At 32.5% G+C, this 27,743-nt stretch overlaps 1 protein-coding gene and 1 long non-coding RNA gene across 5 annotated transcripts in view; one reads left to right on the top strand and one right to left on the bottom strand.

The window, feature by feature from the left end:
• LOC118682281 (inactive dipeptidyl peptidase 10) overlaps positions 1–27,108 on the top strand; it is a 73,106-nt gene extending 45,998 nt beyond the window's left edge. For 2 of the 4 annotated variants that reach the window (XM_070107115.1, XM_070107116.1), the window contains 14 exons: positions 5,695–5,790; positions 7,080–7,194; positions 8,557–8,651; positions 10,941–11,068; positions 12,653–12,927; positions 13,216–13,384; positions 18,208–18,321; positions 18,804–18,927; positions 20,136–20,250; positions 20,383–20,497; positions 20,609–21,600; positions 22,111–22,415; positions 22,947–23,111; positions 25,221–25,350. In XM_070107115.1, coding sequence (XP_069963216.1) covers positions 5,695–5,790; positions 7,080–7,194; positions 8,557–8,651; positions 10,941–11,068; positions 12,653–12,927; positions 13,216–13,384; positions 18,208–18,321; positions 18,804–18,927; positions 20,136–20,250; positions 20,383–20,497; positions 20,609–21,600; positions 22,111–22,415; positions 22,947–23,021 — 2,718 coding nt within the window. In that variant the 3' untranslated portion in view covers positions 23,022–23,111; positions 25,221–25,350. Of the gene's footprint in view, positions 1–5,694; positions 5,791–7,042; positions 7,195–8,556; positions 8,652–10,940; positions 11,069–12,652; positions 12,928–13,215; positions 13,385–18,207; positions 18,322–18,803; positions 18,928–20,135; positions 20,251–20,382; positions 20,498–20,608; positions 21,601–22,110; positions 22,416–22,946; positions 23,112–25,220; positions 25,357–26,104; positions 26,281–26,599 lie in introns of those variants that run through there. The other 2 variants (XM_070107117.1, XM_070107118.1) reach the window with 2 other exon arrangements.
• LOC118682286 (uncharacterized) overlaps positions 1–27,743 on the bottom strand; it is a 319,104-nt gene that overhangs the window by 165,987 nt on the left and 125,374 nt on the right. The gene's annotated exons all lie outside the window — the stretch shown is intronic.

Here is a 27,743-nt window from a genome sequence, read left to right on the forward strand (position 1 = left end):
GGATTGACGGCCAGGAAGGTTTTGCTGTGTGTTTGGTTGGATGGGCAAGGAATCATCTACTGCGAGTTGCTCCCCTATGGCCAAACGCTCAATTCGGCCCTCTACTGCCAACAACTGGACCGCTTGAAGGCTGCACTCATCTAGAAGAGGCTCTATGATCAACAGCGGCCGAATTGTGTTCCATCAGGACAACGCCAGGCCACACACGCCTTTGGTGACTCGCCAGAAGCTCCTGCAGCTCGGATGGGAGGTTCTAATGCCCCCACCTTATAGTCCGGACCTGGCACCAAGTGATTACCATCTTTTCCTGTTCATGGCGAACGCGCTTAATGGTGAGAAGTTGGCCTCAAGAGAGGCCTGTGAAAATTGGCTCTCCGAGTTTTTTGGCAATAGGGACGCAGTCTTCTAAGAGAGAGGTATAATGAAGTTGGCAACAAGTTTACGAACAAAACGGCGCATATTTGACTTAAATCGGACAAATGTACACAAAGTTATCATCTTTTGAAAAATCAATAAAAAACCGAACGAACTTTTTACTTTACCTAATATTATTAAGCATTTCTTTTGTTTATTGTATTTTTAAAGAGCTATAACGGCCATTTAAGTGATACAATGAATTTAATCATATTTATCACTTATCGATAAAACTGTTAGATCAATCGATACAAATTTCAAATGGTTTCCAAGTTTCAAATGCCTATAAGCCAAAAAAATAATAATTTCTAAACACTGAGCAGTTGCATTTCTCCGGTATAGAGTTGGTTCGTATCTAGGCCTATATGAACTAGTTCACTTTAGGCGAAATAATATCAACATTTAACCCTTCATTAAATAAACCTGGTCTAGTAAAGGCGTTTCTTATACTTTGTAATGTTTGTACCGACCACATTCACATACACAGTCACACACAAACATATTTTTACATATTGACGGACATGACGCTTAATTCCACCTGAATTGCAAAACTTTTACATTATATAAATGCAAGCACTGCTGTTGCTTGGTGTAATGGAAATTTCTAAGCAATTAATTTTGCAACAAACAAATAAAATGACAACAACAACAGTTAAAGAAAAATCAACAGAGTGTTGACACAAGCTAGAATAAAATATTATTTAGTTCAGAATCACTGGAGAAATGAATAAAGCGTGCAAATTGTGGTGCGTTTTACGGAAATTTGAAGGGGATAAGAGAAAGAGTGTTGTCAGAAATGAAAATTGATTTATTATTTTTGCAATTTTTGGTCAATTTATTTCGAATTGCCAATACCTTTTTGAATACATTTGTTGATTGTTATCAGATATATACTTAAATCACATAAATTTTATTTAAGGAAAAAAAAATCCTCCACCTTTTAAATAAATTTTTAAATAAAATAAATATATCACAAAATGTAAAAAATTTATGAAAAAAGATATTAAAAAATTGTATTGAAAAGTAATTGAAACTTATGAACTAAAAACTAAAATTTATAAAAATAAGAAATTATTTTTTTAAAATAGTTAAAACTAAACAACTAAAAAATCACGAAATTTGAAAGAAATAAAAAAATAGAAAATTAAAAATATTTCACCAAGTAATAAAGGAAATAATCAGAATGAAAAACCAGAATATGGGCATGAAATAATTTTTTTATATATAAATAAATAAATTAATTAATAAACAATTTTCTTTTCTCAAGTTGTGCTCAGCTTCCGCTCATAAAATATGAAATGAAATTAACCAAAAAAATGTATTGAAAACTAATTAAAACTTATGAACCGATTAAAAAAAAAATTAAAATGAATTTATATAAATTAATAAAAAGATCACAAAATTCAAAAAAATTAACAACAAAAAATTGAGCATGAAGATTTTAAAATTTTATTGAAAACTAATTAAAACTTATGAACTGATAAAAAGAAGTAATTAAAATGAATTTATATAAATTTGAAAAAAGGATCACAATATGCAATAAATAAAAAAAACAAATTAATTTTGATGAATTTTAAAATGTTGTGGAAAGTAATAAAAACTTACAAATTATTAAAATAAATCTCAAAATACAAATAAAATGTAAAAAATATATTAGAAATAAAAATATTATAAGTAGTTAAAACTAATCAAGTGCTGAAATAATACCAATTAAAATGTATCAGTTAAATTATTGTAATAAACAAAGCACAAAATAATTAATTTAAAAATAAAAGATAAATATAAAATTTAGAAATTAAATAATCAAAGTTTAACAATTAAAATTAAATAACTAAAATATATCAATTTAACAAATTGCTTTCGTTATTTCTTTAACTCAAAGTACAATGTATACTAAAAAAACTAATATATGCACTGCTTTATTAGAATTATTGACGTAAATTCGAAAACCCATCTAGACTCATTCAAAAATCCATAAAGCAACATTATTTCTCAAAAACTTTCCCTGCCTTTCTCTAAATTTCTTTTTTCATCCAAATTCCCATTTTCTTTTCTTCAGTTTCACCTTCCACTCATAAAATATGAAATTAAATTAAGTACACATACTTTAGGGCGTCTTGTATATTAATATTAAATGCGTCAATTGTGCACTGAATTGGAAATTTAATATGCCGCTGCGAGCGCAAAGAACTCTAATAATACTGTAATTATTTATTAGCTGTACCATCTGTGCTTGAACCTACCAGTGCATATGTATGAAAAGGTCCTCTAAGACACTCTCGACATATATACAGCCACACTTTCGATAAAAATAATTTAACTTAAGCTCAATAATAATGTTTTCACTTTCGTTGGCCTTCAGACACTAGACTAATAAAAGTGCGATTTTTTCACTTACTTTCTTTTTTGCACGTCTGATTTTAGGCGCTATAATAAGCAAGAAACGTGAAATTTAAGAATCAACTGGTACTGGGGATATAAAAAGTGCTATTTCTGCCAAAGTAAAGTTTTTGAGTAGCGGGGTCGAGCTGGTAGGCTGGAGTGAATAACTTGAAAGTATGTGTCTAAGGCTTGTTTCAGAGCTTGTGCAACCGGAATGACCTAAAATCATGATATTAAAATATATAAGTGTTGCATCAAGGTCTGGAACTATTTCAATTTCCTTTCCCCGTTAACCCACATAGTGGTCAAGATATCTGTCCGCGTATCTTTTTTAAAATATCCCACATGTTGATCGATAGAAACGATATAAAGTCACCCAAACGATAGAAAAACATTAATTCAAGTAAATGGAAGCTAGGGGAGGTAGTAGTTCAGTAAGTTCATGAGTACCAGATCAAAAAGATACATTTCTATTTCAGTAACAGATTGTACAAATGAAACAATATTTTTGATAAAAAGCCAGTTACAGTCCCGGAGCTTTCCATACTCGGTATCTGGCAGATAGGTATAATCCGATTTCAACCATTTTTAATTAAATGGTACAATATGTATTAAGAAGTGTTGAAGCCAGCAATGACAATTGCTACCACAAAAAAAAATTAAAAAATTAATTTTACAAACCCAAAAATTTCCAAAAATTATGCTAATTAGAAATCTATAAAAAATTCAACAAAAAGTGTCTATAATTTTTTAATAATCATCAGAAAATAAATCGAAATATATTATGTTCAAGAAAATAACCAAACCATAGTGTGCTTTTAGGCGCACACCTTTGTTAGTAGTCAACAACAGGAATGACTACCTTTTCATTATTTGCCAACACATTTGCTGATTGCTGCTCTCACTATACTATATATATTGTTGTTAATATCGTCGCTACTGTTGTTTATATAATAGTTGATGTTGTTGTTGTTATTGTTTTGCTATTGTAGCTGTATTGTTGTTACTGGTTTCAAGCAAGTAGGCGTTATAATAACATTCGCATAATGGTGGCCAAAATAATGACCACAAATGTTGCCAAAGTGCAGCAAATAAATAACAGAAGATGCACACATACACACACAAAAACCCACATGTAATCACACAAAGCAGGTCTACAAAAAGTCGACAAAACGCACTACGGGGTAGCGGCGTACAAGAACTTGGCATGAATTAGAAGTAAATGAGAAACCTTCAAAAAAGGTAAACCCAAAAAAAAGCACACACACAAAGCCATATACAAAATTTCATACAAATGTACGTGAAAGAAGTAATCTTGTATGCGAATGAAACATTACAAATGTGCCACACGGCGCAACCTCTTGTTGCACAATGAAGAGTTGGAGAATAATAATGTGCACAACAAAAACAACGGCAATAAAAAATGGGTGCCAATGTTGAGAAAATATTTGCAAATAAAATAAATGCTTAGTTGAGTGAAAGTTTAATGTTCACATACTTCAAATTGTTATTGGTTTTCCATTTGTAAGCCGACGCTTGTCCATGGAGAATTGGCTGCTGAAATGCCCTGAAATCAATTAGACGAAGGCAGCTCAAATTGCTTTCTAGTTATGGTGTGCTGGCAATCTGCTCATTAGTTTCGAAAATAACGTTATTTTCTAATTTCTTTTGATGGAAATGGTTTAGTTTGTATTAATTGACTTGGTAGCAAATAGCATAACTAACAGTTTATGCTTTAAATAAAGGACGAATTTCATGTAATCTAACAAAAACGTAAGGAGAGTTTGTTCAAGAATTAATATCAAATTTAATGATTCTATAGGAAAAAGGAAAAAAAAATAAAATTTACTAGGCAGTGGCTTCAATTGAGCTGAAGGTCTGCCTAACTAATCAATAATCAGGCGATAGACCAAGATTATGGCGTTCCCTATTAGAAAATGTGTCTTTGATCCATGAAATAGGAGTTGTAGAAGAAAGAATTTCGCATAAAAGTTTAAGTTTGAGTTATCTGATCAAATTTGACACGGAATGATCCATTTAAGCTGCTCGCGCAAACAGAATCGATAAATTTATCTTTCCTTGCTTGGTTTTGTTATATTTGTGTGTTTTTACGTCTATTTTTGTGGACAATGATACCACGGTTTGGGAATCGTTGAAAACGTTTAAGAAGTGGAGAGTCTACTTTACCTCAAACACAAGTATATAGCTCAAAGCATTCAGTGAACGTCGTGAAGTCCTCGAAAATTTTCCTAACGTGAATCCACTTCTGTGAATGACGACAACATCGAAAAAATTAAAAAGAACAGCGCCTGAAATTAGTCGTGTTAGCAACAGACAGATAGCAGAGGATCTCAACACATTTGGTTAATGTTTTGGGTATGAAGCGCGTCAATGCTAGACTCGTACCAAAAGACTTGGCTCTTTTGTAAAAACGATGATCAAATGGGATGAGGCGGAATTTGTTATTGTGGTGAAATTGTTTGTCATATCTCTCACATATATTTATATATATTCGGAAATGAATGAAGATATACGCCTATCAAAATTTCTTCCAAATAAGTACTCTCATGTATATTTAATTCGTTAGGGAGAAATAAGGAAAAAACTATTATTAAATTGGTGCCATTTTGGGAATACTTCAAGCTCAATGTTGAAGTTGTAATACAGATAGTGATGATGAAATATAATTCATATGCTATTCGATATTTCTTTGTTGTTTTGGCAAATAACATTTAAAAGAAAATTAGAAATAGATACCCGTGAGATATTTTAATATATTAATATCAATTATAGCACTTACCATTAAAGCATAAGCACTTTGAAACTTCCTCAACAGTTATCCAAACATATTGCACTATTTAATTAAACACTTTAACACTGTTTCTTTTTTGCTTGCAGTTGGTCTCCAGCAATCCAAATCAGCGGAATTGGCGTGGCATTTTCATTGCTCTATTGGTTATAATAATTGTATTGGCGCTAATTGTTACCTCTGTGGTGAGTGAGATTGCAATGCAATATATAATAGTCGCTAACTGAAAAGAAATTTGTGTATACTGTTAATCTTTTGTAAAAAACAAATCTTGCATGTGAAAATAAACTTTATATGTATGAGTGTATGTGAAATAGTTGTAATATATAACGAAATGTGTTGTAAAACCCACGGAGACATGTAAAAAATTTAAAAACTATATCGCGCATTATTCATTAATTATCACTTTTTAAAAAACTTTTTTTTTTCGCTAAATTATAATTATATTTTTTTATAAATACTGTTTTTTTGCTAAATTTCTATTATGATAGTTCAATTTTTGCAAATATGCTGTGTACAAATATTTGCTTGACCCTTTGATAAAAAAAGTTTACCTTAAGGCGTGTTGAATTATTTTAGGACATGAATATTATAAAATTTGATCGTTGTATCAGTATATAAAATCGTTAAAAAATCGAAATATTAAATAAAAAATTTGTACCCAAATAATTTGAATATCTATATACAAAAAATCTTAAAAATAATTAAAATAATACTACATATATATTAAAAATTATTCTTTCTTTAGTTTAGAGTATAACTAGACTATTTTTTTTTCGTGTTTAAAGCGAAAAATTAAATTTAAAAAATCAAGGAAAAAATTTTTTTAAATGAGCTACCCTAATATAATAAAGTAATTCGCATATATTACAAAGTAAACATTTTAAAGGTTATTTGTTAACAAAACTCCTTTTTTTTTAAGCTAAAACTCAAATTTATAAAAAAATAATACAAAATTTTTTGCAAAATGCCCACACTAATACTGCAAATTTTATGCTTTTACCTGTCTATGTGCATCAAACTCAAACAAGCATGTCATTTACCCACCATTTTCAAGTAATGTATTATATAATATTTTACCGGCTTTTTTAATGTGCTGCATACTTTTCGGCTATTAAACCTTATTTTCTTCCTTTTTTGTAAAACTAATTTTTTTCGTATCCATAGCTTTCTTATTTTGCACACCATATAGCATTATGTGTATGTGTATATATTCACTGTGCCTCATGCATTCTTGTATGTGTATATGTATATAGCATATGTCTTTTCTTTTTCTGCAATTGCTGTGTCATCCCACAAATTTTTGTGTAAATTTTATGTCATATATTTTTCCCATTCTTCCGATTTTTTTTATTTTTTATTGTGTCTCGTGGTGGTCGTGTGTCCCCCCCATTTTTTGTGCTTTTTTTCTCTCTCTTTGTCTGGTTTTCTTTATAGAAAACAACATATAAAATTTCTGCATTTATCAAAAAAGGTACTTCTCACACCACCCGATGAGGGGCCGCGCGTCAAGGGGCAACGCATCAAACTGCAAGACATTGTGGATGGACTCTTTATGCCGCAGCGTGCCAACGGTACATGGATAAATGGTGAGTGTGTGAGAATGGCAGCCCGTTTCAAGTTGATTGATAAATGCGTGTGATATTAAGCTCTATAAATATTGAGCACAATTTTAAAATATTCGATATTTATGTTAAAAGATATTCATACATTTTTAGTTAGCTTAAATAATTTACAAACTGCGCAGCATTAAAAAAATGTGTCTGAAAACTTTTAAGTTGAACGTAAAATAAATGTTTTATAAATTTCGTAAATATGGACTAACTAAAAATCGGTTAACATTGTGATCCGATCTATAGCTTATAATTTTCGTATTTACATTTCAGACGTTCGTTTTTAAAAAGAACTTTTAAGGTTATTTGCGAATTTCAAAATGTTTTCCCATCCCTTTAAGTACTTAAAATCTAAATTTGAGGCTATTTTCGAAATTCTGAGACTTTATTGCACAATTTTTTAAAATTATTTTTCAACATTTTTTGTTTTAAATAATTTTCGCAATATTTTTTAAAGGAATTTTTTTTTAATTATTAAGAGCTCTAATTGCACATTTGTGTTTATTTGACTGAATCCATTTTAAAGTCTTTTTCATTATCTTATTTCTACAGAAAGTTATTTATAAGAATATTTGAGGTTATTTTCAAAACTTTGCATAATCTTTTTCCACATCAAGTTTTGAAAATATAAGAAAATTTAGGGTCAGTTTTGAAATCAGTGTGGTTCTGACTGCTTAAACTGAATATTTATCTTTTCTTCTTGCCTAATTCCTACTTCTATTTGCTATATTACATTTTAAAGTCATTTGCAAAATGAGGTGTTTTTTATTTATCAACAAAAATTTTTTTAAAATTTTCAAAGATAATTTGAGGTTTTATTTTTAAACGTTTTTTTTTTTGAAGTATACAAAAAATTTTAAATTATTCGAAAACGCGAATAACTTCTGCCACTTAATAATATTGATTCTGCTATATTTTGAGATATTTCTAGACTCAAATTTCGTATGATTTTTTCTAAAATCGATGAACTGTGCGAATTAAGATTGATTTTCTGACCTCTGCTTTGTGAGATTTTAAAATCGAAATTCGCTTATATTTTCTAAATATTTACAACTTTTGAAGCCTCTTACTCTTCATTTCTTATACAAAGTAATAAATGTGTTGTAAAATAATATTTAAGGTTATGTTGGAAGTATTGATTATTTTTTCCTGTGTTATATTATAAAAACTTTCAGTGTTATACTTTTTAAATTAAATTTTAAAAATTACACATTTTTTACTTATTTAGATGCCATGAGAGTACATATATAGATTCTTTAAAACATATTTGCCTACTTTTTTTTCAAAACAATTCTTATTTTCTAATTTTTTCTCTACCATTTTTGCTAATCAACGCAGGCGAGGAATTTGTTTATCAGGATCACTGGGGAAGAATCGTGTTGTTAAATGCATCTAGTCTAAATGAGCGAGTTCTCATGTCAAATGTGACATATGTAAGTATCAAAGTGTGAAAAAAAACACAAAAGTTTAGAAAACTTTATTACTTTAAAATAAATATGTTTGAAAAGTAATAACCGACCAGTATAGTAGTAGTATGAGTTCAAATTATCTGAATTTGTGTTTAAGTTGACTATAAATTATCTATATGAGTATGATCCAAACGACGGAAACAATATAAAAATGGAGTACTTTTTAAGCAAATAATGAAATAAAAAATGTCTTGATGCTGCCACCTGCTGGGAATTTTAAAAACTATAGTTATTATATATATATATGTTAATTCATATATTAGAAATTATGTATAGATACAAAAGAAATTTAATTTTTCAAAGCTCAAAAACTATATTTAAGAAGAGTTGCTTCTTTCAAATAATTTCTAAAACATAGCCACGTTTTTCAAACGGATTCTGATTGAAAATTACATTAAATAGATAGGAATCAGCGGTTAGAAAGTTTGAATCCGAATTTATTTTAAATTTTTTTTTATTTTATGTAAACTTTTTTGGAAGATAAATAAGCAGAATATAAATATTATAATAATAAAATTAATATTTTTAGATAACTTAATATTCTTAAAAATAACTTTATATTATAATATTATATAAAAAAAAATTTTTTTGATACAATTTTTAAGTTCAAATTAAAAAACATTCTGGAAAACGGTGTGAATTATATGGTTTTTTATAATGAAATTAAAAATTATATTAAACATATTTTTAGTTAAATTAAATTAGCTTTTTTCAAATAATAAAATAAACTAATTAACTTAAATAATTTTTTTTGTGCTTTGATTTTGATTTCATTTTAAAAATATATTTCGTTTAAAAGATTAAACAAGCACTTATGATAATGTTTTTAAATTAAAAATAAGATAAACAAATATTTTTTAAATAAATTAAACTAATTAAACTGAATAAATTATAAAACATTTGTGTTTTTTTAAAGTAAATAAAAAAATTATTTAAAAAAAGCGAAACGGATATATTTTTTAATATATATTATATATTCATTGTTAAAATTTTTTATAAAATATATATAAAATATTTAAAAACATTGCAAAAAAATAATTAATTCAAGTAAAAAAATATTTTCAATTTCATTAGAAAAAAATAAAAATAAAATTCAATGCAATTTTTTTTTAGTTAAAAAAAAACAATAATTAGTTAAAATAAAAAAATAATATTTTTTAGGCATAATTTAATTCGAATTTTTTAAATAAATAAATTAATATTTGTAACATATTCTAACAATTTTTAAATTTTAAATAATAATATATTATTCAACTAGCATTGATGTAAATAATAATAAATTTCAATAAAACGATTTAAATTTACTCTAATATATAAATTGTTTTTTTAGTAGATGTTGATTAATACTAGAACTATGACGATTTAACATACATCTATTTCAAATATGTCATTCTCTCTCTCTGAAAATTAGAAGCGTAAGAACAATATAATTCATAATATTATTCTATACGCAATATCAATCAAACCATGACATTATCGTAAAATATTAAGTAGGAATAAAGAGGAAATGGTAGAAATAAATAATAACCGATCATTTCGACTGGTTCGTATTGCTGGTGTTAAGTTTAAATGTGAAAATATTAAAATATAAATGTATACTTTATATAATCATACAGTACATTATCGCAAGAATTTATAGCAAAAACTGCTTGCGGTGTCGCACTCTTAATGAAATATAGCGAAATTAATTGCAAACCATTTACTTTGAAAGCCAACAAAAAGTGCTAATTTATTATTTAACATAATGTATGCATTGCACTTTACAACCAACTAATGAATAATTAATAAATTGAACTCAAAAGTAAAAACAAAAACTTATTGCCGCATAATGTAATTGAACAAAGTACATACATATTTACACAACAGCTAATGCATTTCTGTTATTGCCTGCAGCAACCTCCTGTGGGGTTAGTCAAACAGCCGCAAAACCGCAGAAATGTAGTAAAAATGCACAAATAATACTGAATAAAGGATAAACATGCTTTATGAGCTATAAACCATTTAAAAATCCATTAAAATTAGCAGAAAAGCCACGTAAAAGAGCAAAAAGAAATAAAAAAACAAAAAGAAAACACTTAAATTGATCATTTGTTTGTTTATTGTGCTTCTCGAAAAATAATGCAAATAATTTGTAATTACATTTTCTAACACACACACACACACCGCCTCATATCGAAACATAAATTTGTAACATAAATTATTTACAAGAAATTTAGGTAAACAAGCATTTCTCATTAATTTTTCTTTTTACAGAAAACATTTGCACCTTATACATTCTCCATATCGGCGGATAAACGCTATATCTTATTGGCGCAGAATGTCGTAAAACTTTTTCGGCATTCGTTTTTGGCACAGTACACGCTCTTCGATATACAAACAAGGTGAGTAACGGGGAGAGTGATGAAATATATGTAAGAAATTGCCGTAAACTGCTACAAAGATGATTACCAACAAAGTACAATTTTAAATTTTAAACAATAACATATGTGGGCTAATTATAATATGTACGATTTCAACATCAACGTTTCACGAGCTGATCTCAGAAAATGATCAAGAAGCAAACCAGCCGAGTTAAATCCAAGAGTTTATCTCTCCTTTCGTACGGTTTTTGGAACTTAACTATTTGTAACTCTAAATGAAAGTGAAAACTAAAACTGCTAAGACGGTAGTCTCAGATATTAGGGTATTCCGGTTTTTCGTATTTATGATTAGCAATTAATAAATAATACAAGCGCCTATGAAACAAGTATTAGTTTATATTTTTTCGCATAGAGAAGCTCTTAAAGTTTATTACTCTGATAAAATTTTCAAGAGATCTTTCTTTCGATAAGAATAAGCTTTTAAGAAAGAACTCTATTTGTCGTTTTGGGTTTACGATTTTTTTCTTTTGAACCTCATGTAAGCCTGAAGAGAACAGCACAGCTTTTCCACGGACACTCAATAAAACCGTCACTCTTTAGCTACCTCTTAACATTGTTTTAAAATCTAACCACCGTCAAGATAATGAGCACGAACTCTGCTACAATCACCTCACAGCTATTCGCTCCCGTCTCCATACAAAAAAATATTTCTTTGGATTCTTAGGAAGCCAATTCTCATAATACCTATTGCCGCATGTATTAAACACGTCGATACACTCCACAATCTTTGTAGCCGGTTAGAAGACATCGACGCGCGAGCTAAACCCTTTAACCCCTATTAGTAGTAAAATACATACCACATAATAAGGACGACTTCTTAAGTTTACAGATTTTGACAATCAAACATTATAAGTCCAAAAATTCTGCACAGATCACAATAGTTGGCAAATGGCTTGAGTCCCATGGTCTAAAATTTATCTGTCTTGTGGTCAAAAAAGCATTGCTGACTCTTCCAATATATGTATATACAAAAGTAATCTATAGATGGAAATATTTAAAAAAGCCGCTTCAATTTATTATATAAATATTACAAGTATATCTACGTGCATCTATATACATAAACTTAGTTGAGATGTTTTTACCTTTTTCTTATTTACACTTTACCTGAAATAGCCCTTATCTAAAAATAACTTAGATATTTCTATTGAACTTTCATTTCCTCTTTACCTTTTTGAGCTGACACGGCTCTACCTAACCTTTTTACCCCCTCTCCCGCCCATTCCATTACAGACTGACCATAAATTGTGTTTTCAACCAATGGCTTATTTCGAATCTTTTATTCAATTTCTATTCATATATACTTGTAAACGGACTAAAAAGCAGCTGCTCAACTATAATCATTTCCTTTGCCGCTCTATTTCCGTATTTTCACGGCACACGCCCGCATATACACTGAGCTGTAAATAAATATACAATAAAAACTAAAAACAAACACAAACTGTTGACTGACAAACTGTAGCTTGGACTTCTGCAGTTCAATACAACTCATGCTCATAATTTTTTCAATTCATTTATCCTCTCTATCTACTTTTTCCGCTCTTTCAGTGAAAGCATCAAATTGAAAATCGATGCACATAGCGATGAGTGGCCCTATCTACACTATGCCCGCTTCGTAAGCACTCAAGCGGCTAAGAGAAACAATGCAAGCACCACCTCCAGCAGCACCGGCACCACAACTGGTGGCAATGCGCTGGTGTTGGTCTATAACTATGACATCTACTACTGCCAAGGGCCACGCTCCACCAATCATGTGTACCGCATAACGCGCGATGCAGTGCCTGGCATCGTCTACAATGGCATACCCGATTGGCTGTATGAAGGTGAGTATAAGCACTAGCTGTTGGCTGGTGGCCCTGCGCCGACTAACTAGCTTGTTTTTTATTCATTTTTGTAACTCATTTCAATTCATTCATGCATTCTCATTGATTGCGCATACGATTAGATTGATTTAAATCGAAAATTGAATTTCCGTTTTTGTTTTTTTTTTTGCGTTCGTTCCAAAAATATGCGATGTCCGCTTCGATGACCACTTGCTCCATCAACCTCTTCACTGGAATACTCATTTTTGCTGCTGATGCTTGCCGCTGCCTGCCTCTTGCGCTTTGTAGAGGAAATCCTGCACTCGAATAATGCAATTTGGCTTTCGGAGAACGGACACTTAATGCTTTACGGTGCGTTCAATGACTCGCTGGTGCAGGAGCAACATTTCGCTTGGTATGGCACAACAAGTGGTGGCAATCCGAATGCGTATCTTTATCCGGAAATCAGATCGTTAAGGTGAGTAGAGTGGCATTAGACTATGTGGAAGACAATCTGAATTTCAAATGAATTGGTCGAAAGACTAAACGAGTATGAGAGTATAGAAAATGTGTTCGGAGAAGAGAATGTAAGAACAAAGTTACACGAAGATTATAGAAACTATACTCAAAAGTAAAGTCTGTCGAAAATTGTAGAATGAAACAACACCTGTGTGTTATAAAAAATGTTACTTATATTTTTCGGGATCCCGGGGATTCGGGATTCAAAAATAAAGTCTGACGAATTTTGTTGTAGAATGAAATATCAACATTATTCAGTAAAAAGTACAATCCCGTTTTTCGGGACCCGGGAGATTCGGGATATATAAGTAATGTTTAGCGACACTTGATGTAAAAGGAAATATAAGCTTTATTTAGTAAAAATGGCAATCCCGATTTCTCGAGTCCCTGGTGATACGGGATTTAAAAGTAAAGTCCGACGAAAATGTATGTAGAATGAAATACTTACTGTATTTAGTAAAATATCCAAGCCCGGTTTTTCGGGATTCCGGCGATTGAGTATTCAAAAGTATATTCCAACGAAATTAATGTGTATCGAAATAGCACACTTGTGTATTAAAAAACGTTACCCTGATTTTTCGGAATCCCGAAATTTTTTCAAAGCATATCGAGATATACGTAAATTCACATTCGAACTCATTTAAACACTTATAAAACTTTGTTTCAACAAACTGGAAATAGCTGAAGCATTATCATTTTTCAATACCAGCTGTACCTGGCGTGCCCTGCTACGCCCCTTTTTATACTCTCAACGTGTTGTATCCCCTGGTTCTAAGCTACCTCGCACCAATTTTCAGCCAAATCAGTTCATCCATTCTTGAGTTATAAACAGTGTAACTATTACGACTTTAATTAACGTGTATGTATATGTCAGGACCTTCTGCAGGAATAAACGAATAACTGTACAAACTTTCTTATCATTCCGTGCTGTAGAAATAGCGTTAGCTTCATTTTTATATATAAGATATTCGTATGCATGTACATATATAAGCAGATCGGGCCTCATATTTAATTTTGTCAAACACATTTGGAAATATGCGAAACCGTTGAAATATTAAAATTTTTAAATGAAAATTATTAAATAGAAACAATTTACTTTAGGTCTAAATCTGAATAAGAAAAAAGAAATATGGTCACTAATCCCGAAATCCTGAAATATTTTCGGCACAGTCTCAAAAAATTTTATTTTAAACCATCCACAATTATTACTTGTAGCTATCTGTAAGAGCCACATACCTCAGAGCTTTATGAAAGACGAATACATTTGTTCAGCTCTTTTTGAAAAACTACCGATGTATATACAATAGCAATATAGCATAAATAGAAATCGGTGAGTTGATTCAAGGATTGTGAAAACTTTCCTCGCTAGGAATCAACTTTGTAAAAAAGCTTGTTTTACATGTTATCTAGATTGTACGGCTGCGTGGTCCTGACAACTCATCTTCTTTGAGTAAAATAACAAGAACGATTAAATATAAGTGTAACTAGGTCCAGGAGAAGTTTTTTGAAATTTTCGGGATATATCGTTGGAAAGAGTGTGAATTCTGAGGCTCTTTTGAGATCGAAAAAATCTGCTTTAAAAAATAAACATAGTGAAGCTAAAATCTTATACTTCTCGGCCTCATCTCCAATCATTAGAAAAGAACTCTAGGCATCCAAGCAATCATATGTTCCATAGATCGTGAAAAACAAGTTACTGAGGGCAATATTGTGTCCTGGTATATGACATTGTTCCATACAATAGCACTGGAATAAGATAATTCTTTAATGTACTTAAGTATATGTTATAGAAATATGAGGTCAGGTGGCATCTGTTGTGGAGAAATATTTTAATATGCTTAGCTTATTGAAATTCGATTAAAGTCACGCCCATTTGAAGATAGGTCATGCACATATTTATAGTTAGCAAATAATTACTGGTGAGCTCGACACGAATTAGCGAAATCGTATAAGCCATCGGATATACTTTGAAAGCCTGTGGGTTTACCTATGTACGTATGTATATAGTGTAAAATTATAGACACCTTTGTGTGATTACAATTGGTGTGAAAGGATTACCAGTGAAATAGCTCTACTAGTTCCACACATATACAAATACAAATAAATATACACAGATATATACAATAAGGTGTGAAAATGATTAAAAGGAAACTTAATTAAGTGAGACATTTTTGCTAAGAGCAACCAATAACATTTACATAATTAAATCTGTGTACATATATACAAACATACATATATGTATAAGACTTACATACACATGAACCACATAATGTGTTTATTACATGCAATAATATATTGTGATCCTTAACGGTTATTACTAATAAACTATAATGCATTCCACAAATTTCATTTAACTTACAGCAGTATGCCATAAAATATAGCAACACATTAAGCCGGCAATTTTATCGTGAATACATACACTAATATAAAGATGTGTAAAAGCCTGTAACCCTCATTCAAACCCCACATCTACTTTTCCCAATTCTTTCCATACAATAATACTGAATACCGCCACAGCGTCATTAAGTACCGTTATTGACGAAACCAGCAGTTAAATGCTTTCCGTTACACTTTTACTTGAGGCTGCTTACTTACACCGCATACATTTTCACCGCACTCAGATTTGTGATATTTAAGATTCAATGTACAATATAAATAAAAAAAGTGAATTTAAAGAATTTAATGCGCTTCAATAATCGGTGATTTATTTTGAAAAATTTTGTGTTCCCTCGAAATTTACAAAATATAGTTATTCAATGAAAAATATACGCACACCTTTACATTTTTTTGTTCCAAAACATACCATAAAATATCAAGCGAAGTCAATAAAGATAACTGAAATGTTTAATGTGCAAAAAGTATTACGTAAACGCCACTGGCGAGCAAGCAATTATAACGCCAACTAAGGATATGAGTATTTAATTAGCTTTATGAAAGCACTAAACTAGAGTAGGCTGTGCCATGCGGTGCTACTATTTATGTATGGTTCATCTATTTATGTATGTTTATATTTATGTGATTTTGTATTATACAACGCTTTTTCCTACAACGCTTCTTATTGCGCAGTGTAGACTTCTAAACACGCTGAAGTAATCATCGCTCCGCTATTTTTGATATTTCACCTGAATATATTAAGGTATGTGATTCTAGGTGTTGTACCAACTGATACATGTGGTCTGTCCAGTTTGAACTCCGACAACCATTGAAAGGTGGAGTTTGCTGAGAGCGAAAGGTTCTCTATAATTTTTACGTGTTACCCTGGGCCCAAAGGGCCTTGCGACAGCACAGCTGCTGGTAGTTGACCGCCGCTTGCTGAGCCCGGCCGAATCCCAACATTCCAGCCTGAACCACATGGAGGCAATTTTGAGACTGAGATATTTGTCCTAGCAAGCTTATCAACCTTACAGTTTCCTGAATGCCAGGCACCCAAACCAGTCTAATTCTAGCTGAAAAGGAGTCTATATAATCCTTAACCAGTCTTGAGTGCACAGTCAGCGAACTCAAGGGTAATATCGCCGCCCTACTATCGGAGTGATCTCAGTTGCTTACGATGCTAAGGTATCCCTGAGCTAGCTCATTAACGGTGTTCAGAAATTTTCGCTCAACCATGAGAGCTAATACGTCATGCGCGTATGCAATCAGCCAGGAGCCGACTTCTTCAAGATTTCCAGAATATCATTTACAACCATGATCTAAAGAAGTGCCGAGATAACTTCTTCTACTCACATGCCGCTGTGGCCGACAATCGCATTCCTTCACGATCGGTCTATCGCATAGAAGTTTAAAGACAAGATGCATAAGGTTCAATTCAACCCCAACCAAAACTCTAATGACCGCTTGCGGCAGTACGTTGTTGAATGTCCACTCGATATCGAGGAAGGTCATTACTGCAAACTCCTTATTCTTTTTGGTCCGCTTGAGTCAGGAGGCACTAGCGTGCAAGGTAGTCACGCTGCGGCCTTGAAAGTCAATTTCTTGGAATACTACCTCTTACGTTCAGTCTCTCTAACATCTTCAATAAAAAAGGTGGAATACTGATAGGACTTAAATTCTTGGTCGACACATACGATCTCTTACCGGCCTTCGGGATAAATGCAATCTTAACCTGTTTCGAAGCTCCAGGAATATGTATAACCCATTGAAAATTGCACGAAATCATGACATCTCTTTGTAATTGCGCTGGTATAATGCCATCCGATCAAGGGGAATTGAATGACTTGAATCAGTTGAGCGCCTCTTTCAGTTGCCGTTCATTCAGAAGGCTCAAAAAAGATGCACTTCGAGAGGTACTATACCAGGGGAAGGATTGCTCGGAAGGTTATTGGCTAGGAGCAGCTCTCCTAACTGATAATAAAAATATAACGATTATGGCTACTATAATCGCAAACAGAAAACTAAAACAACGATTAGAAGTGCAGAAATAATTATCATTAAAATTAACATTACTATTATTGTGTAACTGTTAATTTAGAACATTACCATTGTGGAAAAAACATTCTCTAACCTTCTAGAAGAGATAACTATGATTAGAGTAATCTAAATTACTAACACAGTCAGTGTCAATTATGCGAATTTCAGTACTAACAATTACAATTGATGTACGTACTTGATCTCAATTCCTACAAAACTAGGTTAGAGAGGCTTGAGAAATATATATTTTTTAGCAAAGACTAGAAGCTAAGCTCAATCTTGAATACCTTACCACGCTTACTACTTAATATCAGTATTGGAAGCAATTTTGTAGCTTAAAAGTGTAAATTGTATTTAAATTTTCACTTGCAGATATCCAAAACCAGGCACGCAAAATCCTATAGCAAAGCTACGCGTGGCCGATATACATAATCCGGAAGACATTAAAATAAGAGATCTACAACCGCCACAAGTACTACAAAATGAGTAAGTACACAAACATCTACCTATATAGTATGTCAAGTAAATATGTAAAACTAAAAAAATAGACGTTTTTGTAAAATTATAAATCACAGCATTTAGGTAGCCTGTTGAGTGTCAGCATTTCGAGGGTTTAACATTTTACATTAAGGTTATGTTAACCAACATTACTTTTCTATGTTCCTTCTAATAACTCTTATGACTATAGTTTTGAAATTTTATCTGGCAACCACGACCGTTGATAGGGGTCCATAAACTTATAAAATTCAAGAGAAATTCATAGCCTAGACTTGAATAATATATAATCAACTTATCACTCAAGATTTGAGTACACCTCTGTATAACCACTTGCTCATCAAAATAATTTGTAAAGTTACTTTTTCACCTAATGCATCAGTAAACCTCTCACAATTACTCATACGAACACAAACTTTCATTTATTTCGTTCTATGCTTTCAACTCAATTTGTGACTGATTCTACCGCATAGAGATCACTACTTTAGCAGTGCCAGTTGGGTGAGTGAAACGGAAATCTGTGTAGTTTGGTTGAATCGTCCACAGAACATTTCGGTGGTCAGCATCTGTAAGAGTCCACTGTTTATATGCGTTGAGGTAAGTAGAAATGCTGTACATTAGAGTATGACAGAAATGAAGAGAGCGAATGCTAAATGATACGGTGCGGGAGAGTAATAATATGAGAGAAAGAAAGAAAGTGAGTGCTAAATATTACGGTACGGGAGAGTAATAATATGATAGAAGGAAAGAGAGTGAGTGCAAAATGATACGGTCATAAGCAGAAATCAACCTCTAGGAAAATTTCGGTGAATTTTAATGTAAGATAAATGTGTTATTATGGTTTTGGACAGTTCACTCGAAAATTTTTTCTTACAAATAATAATGCAAAAAAAATTCGCTTACAACCTGAAGCAATCAAACTTAAATGACCTCATATGGATGACGTATTTGAATGAATTTATCCTAGGAACTTCCTGATCCAACAACAAAATTCAACTAAATGTGTCAGACCTTTGATAGCTTTAGGACTTTATAATTATATTCGGTGTGTTTCTTAGCTAACAGCATGCTCTCAACTGAATTGCAAATTATTAAGTATTGCAAAAGACCTCTAACCTATCAAGAAAGTAGTATACATCTTTTTAGAAGTCTTCGTTGTTCTCTAAAAAATTGTAAAATAAGACTTATTTCTTCTGGTCCCTAGTATGAGAACTTGATTGTCATTTTAATTTATTTCAAAGGTAATCGAAAACTAAAATTAAAACTGAAAGCGACTTTATTCTTAACTTCATCAATCTTTAATTTATGTCTCAAATTTAACAGACCCTGTAAGTTAGGTCATAAATTCATCATAGAACGAATAGCTAAAATAAAAGAATAGCTAAGTCCAATGGTGAACATTATTAACACTCTTGAGGCAGATGTAACAGCGGTCTGGTACTTGGTCAGGAAACTACCAAAGACATCCCAAAAGGAACAAGGGTGGCTTCAATTTTATTTAATCCTTTTGTTTAACCAAAGTTAACCTGCAAATGTACTCGACTTCCAACATCAATTCCGGATAACCGTAATAAATTCGATCAACCATCAAACTCTTCGCATTTCCTAGGGGGTAATCGTGCGACAGTACTTATGTAGCAGAATGTGTGCCCGTGTTAGTTTTAGTGTCACTGCTTGTTAAGTGTAATTTATCAAAATATAATGCTACTGAAGTTTATCCTGGCGATTTATTTTATTTATTACTTGGAACTCGACTGCACTTCACTCTGTTATGTTTGGAAAAATAATGTTCGTGACCAACGCAGACGCATCGTGTGAGCGGCGATGGACGCGGTTGGGTGGACACAGTATCAGTGCCATTGTTTGCAGCGAATGCAACTTCCTATGTTGCCATATCGCCATTGCGTGACGGTGCTTCCGGTGAGTTTGAAAACACTGACCCTAACCAACCCACCACACACAACCCACATCCGCTTTGCTTTCATAATTTTTCTCATTTTTCCACGAAGTGAAAAGTAAACACAAATTTTTGATTTATTTCCCATTTCCTAGGTTACTTCCGACATATTGTGCACGTGCATGTGGCCAAAAAACGGGTGCTACCACTAACGCACGGGCAATACGAGGTGAATGAGTTGTTACATTGGGACCAGCTGAATAATTGGATGTAAGTACTCGATTACTCAATAGAATTTGTGAAATTTTACACCTACACCATCCATTTTCTGCGCTCATACATGGGCTTTATTTTTCCCTCTCTCTCTCTCTCTCTCTCCAGCTACTTCCTGGGCACACCGGAACGCATGCCGGGGCAACAGCACCTGTATCGCGTATCCGCTTTGCCACCGCGACATGGCTCCGCACATCAGCTGCCCGACTGTTTGACATGCCCGACACAATTGCGCAGCAGCTACCAAAATGCCGAGGGTCATACCAAACCGCCGCCGAAACTGGTGACCGCTTGGGATGACGACTGGGAGGACTCGGAGGAGCGTCAAACTTTACCACCACCCACGTTGACGCCGGAACATAAACATCCGAAAACGTCACACACGCAAGCGGAGCCCAATGAATGTCTCTATCACACAGCCAAATTTCCGTTGGAATTGCAAGCGCGTTATGTGCTCATCGAATGCTTGGGTCCAGTGGTGCCGACGACTAGTGTTTATGCGCTCACAGGCTTCTATGCTGGCGAGCATGGTAAGAAGTTATTACCTAAGAAAAGCGAAGCTTTGGAACTGCTAGTGACTGTGCAGAATAATACGCGTTTGAAGGAGAAGATTTTGCGTACCGCGCTGCCACAGATAAAAACTTTCCCGGTTATGATTTCGGGTGGCTATCATGCGCATGTACGTTTATATTTACCGCCGGTGCTGCGCGAAGATGAGATCACACGCTATCCGACGATACTGCACGTGTACTCGGGTCCGGGTACACAACTAGTGACGGAGAAGTGGCACATCGACTGGAATACTTATTTGTCGGGGACGAAGGATTATATAGTCATTGAGATCGATGGGCGTGGTTCATCCCGCCAGGGTTATCAGCTGTTGTATGAGATCTACAAACGTCTTGGTTCGGTTGAAGTGTCCGACCAGCTGGAAGTGAGTGAATATTTGCGTGATAATTTGCATTTTATCGACGGCCGTCGCATGGGTGTGTGGGGTTGGAGTTATGGCGGTTATACGGCCGCTCTGGCGTTGGCGGGCACACAGTCGATCTTTCAGTGCGGCATCAGTGTGTCGCCGGTGACGAATTGGAAGCTTTACGGTAAGTAGTAACGGCAGTTGTGAGTAATGAGGTTATAATAGTAGGTGACAAATCAAAATTAATATTTTGGCGGAAATCAGTAATATTTATATACTGACTTCCAAAGAATTTTAAGTAACATAACCCACTTTTAAAAGTATTAGCTATTGCTTCAAATATTTGGGACGGATTTGGGACAACAAAAGATACTTTAATATTAATATTTCTTGACATCAACAATTCACTATCCGGCAAATATGACAAAATTAAACATTTAAATTGGTTTTGGAACAAATTCTTTAATATGCACATCATATATGCTGTTATATATTTTTGGGACAACTAAAAATACATTCGGGAACATTTCAAAAAACCCAGCAAAAATTTTGTATAATGTTTATTAGACAATTAAACTATTACTATTAAATTTTTTTCAATTGACAATTTGAAAATATTTTAGAACACTAGAAAACTTTAATGCTTTTTCTAAACTTTTCCAATAAACATTTTCTATTTTTCTCTCACCAAAAGATTCCACATACGCTGAGCGCTATCTTAGCTTTCCGAATGTGACTGACAACTACAAAGGCTACGAGGAGGGTGATCTCTCCAAGTATGTGGATAATTTGCGCGATCGTCAATTCCTTTTGGTGCATGGCACCGCCGATGACAATGTGCATGTGCAACAGTCGATGGTATTAGCGCGTGCGCTCACCAATAAAGGTGTACTCTATAAACAGCAAATCTATCCCGATAAGGGACATACTTTGGCGGGCGTGAAACGACATCTCTATCGCTCAATGACGAGCTTCTTCGAGGATTGCTTTAAGAAGCTGGTGAGTTTTGTAGTTTCCATACGATTTTAATAATTTATTTTTATTTTTTAGTTGTAAAATATTTTCTCACTCAACTTTTGCTTTAACAATGATGCGCTTATTTATTTGTATATATATATTATATACCCCTTGCTAACTTTTAAACAAATCTCCTCAAAAACAAACACACTTTTTGTCTAACACTTTTAAATAAAGACTTTTTTCTCCCCTTTTCTTGGCACCGTCATACTACTACAATAACTATATATTGCTATGACTATCAAAATCTATTTTTGTTTTTATATTTGTCTCTGTCTTTCACACTTTTGCACTCAAAAACCTGCTTTTTTTTAATTAATTTAATTTTCAACTATTTTTGTTTTAAATTTTCGATTTATTTCTAAATTTTGATATTAAAAATTGTAAAATTTTGTTTAATTTATTTTCAATATAACTCTAAATTAATATTTTGTTTTTTATTCAAAATAAACCTCTACTCACTTTTATTTTTCCTCTCACAATCGTTTCATAACCTCCAAATCGAATATCCAGCTTGAGCAACAACTGAGTAATCAAACAGATTCCGCGGATTTCTTAGACTTTCATAGTCTCTATGTAAACATTTAAACGTGCAGTTATGCGAATGTCTTCATCGCACACACAAACCCATACCGAAAGCCACGTTTGGTATCGTGTATGTGAGATTCATTATTTAAGGTATCCGAAATTAATTTAATCAGTGCTGATTGTTTTATATGTAAATGTCTCATACTCGTTGTGTTTTGGTGTCAGTCGATGTTTTTGTTGTTGTATTTCGAAGTACATATAAATGTTTCAATCTGTCTGGCGCAGCTTAAATTTAAGTGCATAGAAATATATGTGGTGTCTATGTTTTTCATATTTTTTCAAGCAAGTAAAACAATTTATATATTGAATGAACTAGGGTAGAGAGAAGTAGAGAGAATGTGTTTGGGAAAAATATCAAGTCTTATTCATTTGCCTAAACATTTTTCGTCTTTGGTCTTGAAATGTGAAATTACTTCGTTCGCTAAATATTTGGATGCTGTCAGCTTTCTGGGAAAGAGTTTTAATACCCGTGGTTATAGTTACAGAACTCTACTATTCGATTTTAGTCGGAAGATGGCAGTCATATAGTTCTTTTGGTTTCAATTAACAATTATTATCAGAAGAAATTCGATAGGTTTTCCAAGCAGCTCACCAACAGCTATAAGGTGTATACATTACTCAAAAGTTGGGAACATATCTTCCTAAGTTTCAAATTTACTCTGGATTTAGAAGTAATACATTCATTGATAACAACAGGTACTGCTGTAGTATAATGATATCTTGAGTTAAGAGGAACTTTTACAGACCTATATGTTGCCTATATTAAGGAGATTTAAGCCTTATCGAACTTTTTATCAGATTATAACATTTTATTAATTATGGTAGGCATTGGCTTGGCTCTATACTCTCTATTGCTACTCAATCGGTCTAGATATATGCCGACAATACCAATTTCAGGGGAAATAATGTTAAATACTATATTCTGAACGACGCTTGTCGTGGATAATATCGCGATCCAAATATATAAAAGTCATTTACAAACAATGGGGTAGAAACTATTTTAAAATCTACGCTGACGTTTCCTTTGAATCGGTCGTGAGTGTGAGTTTCAAACCAATCTACTTCCAAAAGCGTTGGGATCTTATTGGCAACCGGGCTCCTAAAAATACTGATAAGTTAATCAAGGCATCTGTGAGGAGAAATTTTATCGATACAATACACTATGAAATATACGTAGGGATAGATTCTGGGGATCTGTAAACAAAACTAGCTAATCGCTATCGAATTAATATCTAAAGGCTTACACTCTGCGAGTGGCTTACTTATATTAAGAATATCGGCTTTGTCTTGAAAATTATGAACTATTAGATAAAATGTCGCGTACCTCTCTGCCAATAATTAAGTAAAGTCCCATTTTTTTGACCTGCTTACAGTTGCTTTGTCTACATAAGTTTTTTAAAGTAAGTAAAAAACTTAGACTTTTTAATCCACAGAGCTAGACACTGTTTATTGTTCGTAACAACCAGATAAGAGCCATATTAATACAGTTTGGAGCAATTATTTTGGACCTCCTAAATTTTCACAAAGTATGCAGAAAACTTTATGAGGTTTTAGGTTCATGAATTTTGTTTAGCCCACCGAACTCGACATTATATACCCACAACCTACCTTAGACTCTAGTTCAGCCATGATGCTCAGCGTGTTTTTCCCCTTTACTGCTTGATTTGATAATATAAACTCAGCATATTGGTATGTGATTATATTTGACATAAATGTAACGTTATAATTATGACACATTTTACACTTTTTTAAAAAGTTTTAATTTTTATCAAACAAACACACGCACTTTAATTGAAGTATACAAATTACATTAAGACGTACCTACATTTCAGAACGCACATATGCATAGCAGAGAATACAAATAACCTCAAAAATTATTGTGAAAAATATGAACTCAGCTTATATAATTTTTAGCTGATTTTGCTTATTAAGCACACATTTTAATTGCTAAATATTAGTTATTGTTATTAAGTTTCGCTATTTTGTAAAGCTTTCAGTGTTTTTAAACTGTCTTTGCGCCTAAAATTATGCAAATTTTTTTGTTTTCTGTGCTTCGCAGTTTAGAAGCTTGGTTCAGTTATTTTTTATGGATTTATGAAACTTAATATTGCATACATGTGTTTTTTTGTATTCATATATATACTTTTTTGTAATAAAAATTTACTTAGCATTACTCTTCACACTCTATTTACCACGTAGGTGCCGCCCGAATCGAAGGCTGGACGTGGAAATGGCAGTGGTAGTGATATGCAGAAGCAATAAAATTGTGAAAATGCTTTAATATCGATTCATTTCCATTGAATACTAGTAGTGGAGAAATCAAAAGCACCTGAAGGTATACACAAACACTTTTGAATACTTTTTTTGATTTACTTTGAGTAGTTTCGAATTTATACAACAATTTGGACATGGAAAAATCAAATTTATATAAAACTGCAAGAAAATCGAAAACATTTGCTGCCTTAATATAATTTTTAAAATAATCCACAATTAATAATCGGCAATATTAAAAGCGCTCGTTAAAGAACTAATATGAGTTTAATGAGACATAAGCTTACGCCGGTTTAAAACACGAGCACTATTATCAGGAAAATATTCTCCCTGAAGTTTACTTATATACCTTAGAGTTTTACAGATATTTTATATAAAGAATCAGCTGTAGGCACTAGGCTCCTCATTTTCGATATCTGGGTACTAAAAAAGTTTAGGTTCGATTTCACTTTATTTTAAACCTGAGGTGTTAAACCTTTGAGGCACCATATGCTAGAGGTTTTTTTCCATACCTTTATTGGTGCTTGATTTATATTATAAATGGGCTCCGCCCATCTGCAGCATTAACCCTCTCATGGATTCAAACTCATCTTGTCACCTATATATATACCTATGTATACCTATATCCATTAGTTTAGGTGTTACCAACAACCGTTAGGTAAAAAAGGCTATACTACTTTGTAGCAACATGTTAGGAGAGTATAAATATTATTGAACGTTTAGGAAATTAAAATCTTTCGTGAGCATTTCTTTAAATTGTTTCTTTGCTCAATATCGTTATAATTTTCTATTTAAATATTCCTCCCTCATAGCTTTCAGCTGTGGATGACCATACCCAATGTGTGCTGGAATTGCTTGAGCAAGACGGTGATCTTAATTCACGACGCGCGTAGGCACGACATCGTTATTTTTCGCAGCACAGGGTGGCTATTTAGATGCGGTGCAAATACTGATAAAAGCCGGTGCTATTAAGGATATGAAATTGGTGGTAAGTTGAGCATTATATTGGAAAAAAAATATATTGAGGAATTAAACTTAAAATGAAATTAAGTAATAATTTTAAGTACAGTTAAAATATGTTAGGTTACCGTATAATACGTTAAGGTTATGTAAGTTATGTTAAGATCAGTAAAGTTTACTAAAAATTTTTTACCTAAACTTACCTAATAACAGTTTTGTACTGTTATTTAAAGCTGATATTTTGACGTTTAATGTTTAAAAATTAGGAAACCCTATTAGCATATCTAGAGCGAAGGAGGCAAAAGCGTCAATTTAAGTACTAATTCTCTTGTCTTCTCTCCCACCAGGATCGCGCCATACCCGTTTCACAGCCGCACGAAACGGCTATCGCTACGTGCTATCCTTGCTCATCACGGCGGTCGCCAATTCCGATATGTAGCGAATAGAGGGTGCTACACCACTTTGGTTCGACATACAAACGAGACACGATCACATATATACTGTGTTGTTGTAAAACAGCGTCTTTGTAAATAGAGAACGCTGTGACGGCGCAACGCCACTCTTTAAGGCGGCTCATAAGGGATACGCGGCGCTTGTGCCTGAACTCTTGAAATACAGACCTAATTACCGGTGGAAGAACTAAATCGGTAAAATATATGCAATTTATAAATAAGTATTCCAAAAATCATGTTTCAAAAGTTTTTTCGAAATATTAATATTGAAATTCGTATTCTAACATACACATATGGTATACATACTAACTTATGCTATAATCTTTGTTAAGTTACTAAAACTGTAATTTTTCAAAAATTGTATTAAATACGCATATAAAAGAGTACACGGAGCACTGATTGGATTAGTGAAATAAAAGTATTTTGAATATTTGAAAATTATTGTGACTGTTTTATTGACTTCTTGGAAATATACTTTTCGGCCAAAAACGTTTTAAATGTTTTAAAAGGTATTAAAAATGATTTTAAATAAATTCATCTTAATCTTCTGCTTCTTATCTAGTAATGTTCTCGAAAGCTTTTGTTAAGCTCTCCTTATTCCTTGCCATCGTGTAAGCATTTATTGAACATCTACTTAACTTTTAATAGTATTTAATAACACTAAATATTAGCGATTATAGTTATATATGTGCTGCCATATACTTTCCTGGTACATCTCTCATCCAAGAATTTCCCACATATATGTATTTTTTGTGCCGTTGGCTAGATATTTATAACGAAATTACCATCTAGGTACGTTACGAAATAAACATCTAGCGTCAACATTTTATTGCTTAATGCCAAGCTTTATACCAAAATTCAAAACCGTGGTTGCGATATACCGTAAATATACCCGTATTGATTTTCAAGCTTTTTCGTATGTTCTTTCAGGACTTGCACATTACATTTTTGATGTGCAGAAAACTTTCGGAATTTTAGTTTTTGCTCTAATTTTGTACCAGTTAATAAAAATAATTTAAGTCTCTATCAGTATTTCTAG

Source organism: Bactrocera oleae, chromosome 3 (assembly GCF_042242935.1).
Source record: "Bactrocera oleae isolate idBacOlea1 chromosome 3, idBacOlea1, whole genome shotgun sequence".
NCBI classification, from domain to species: Eukaryota; Metazoa; Arthropoda; class Insecta; order Diptera; family Tephritidae; genus Bactrocera; species Bactrocera oleae.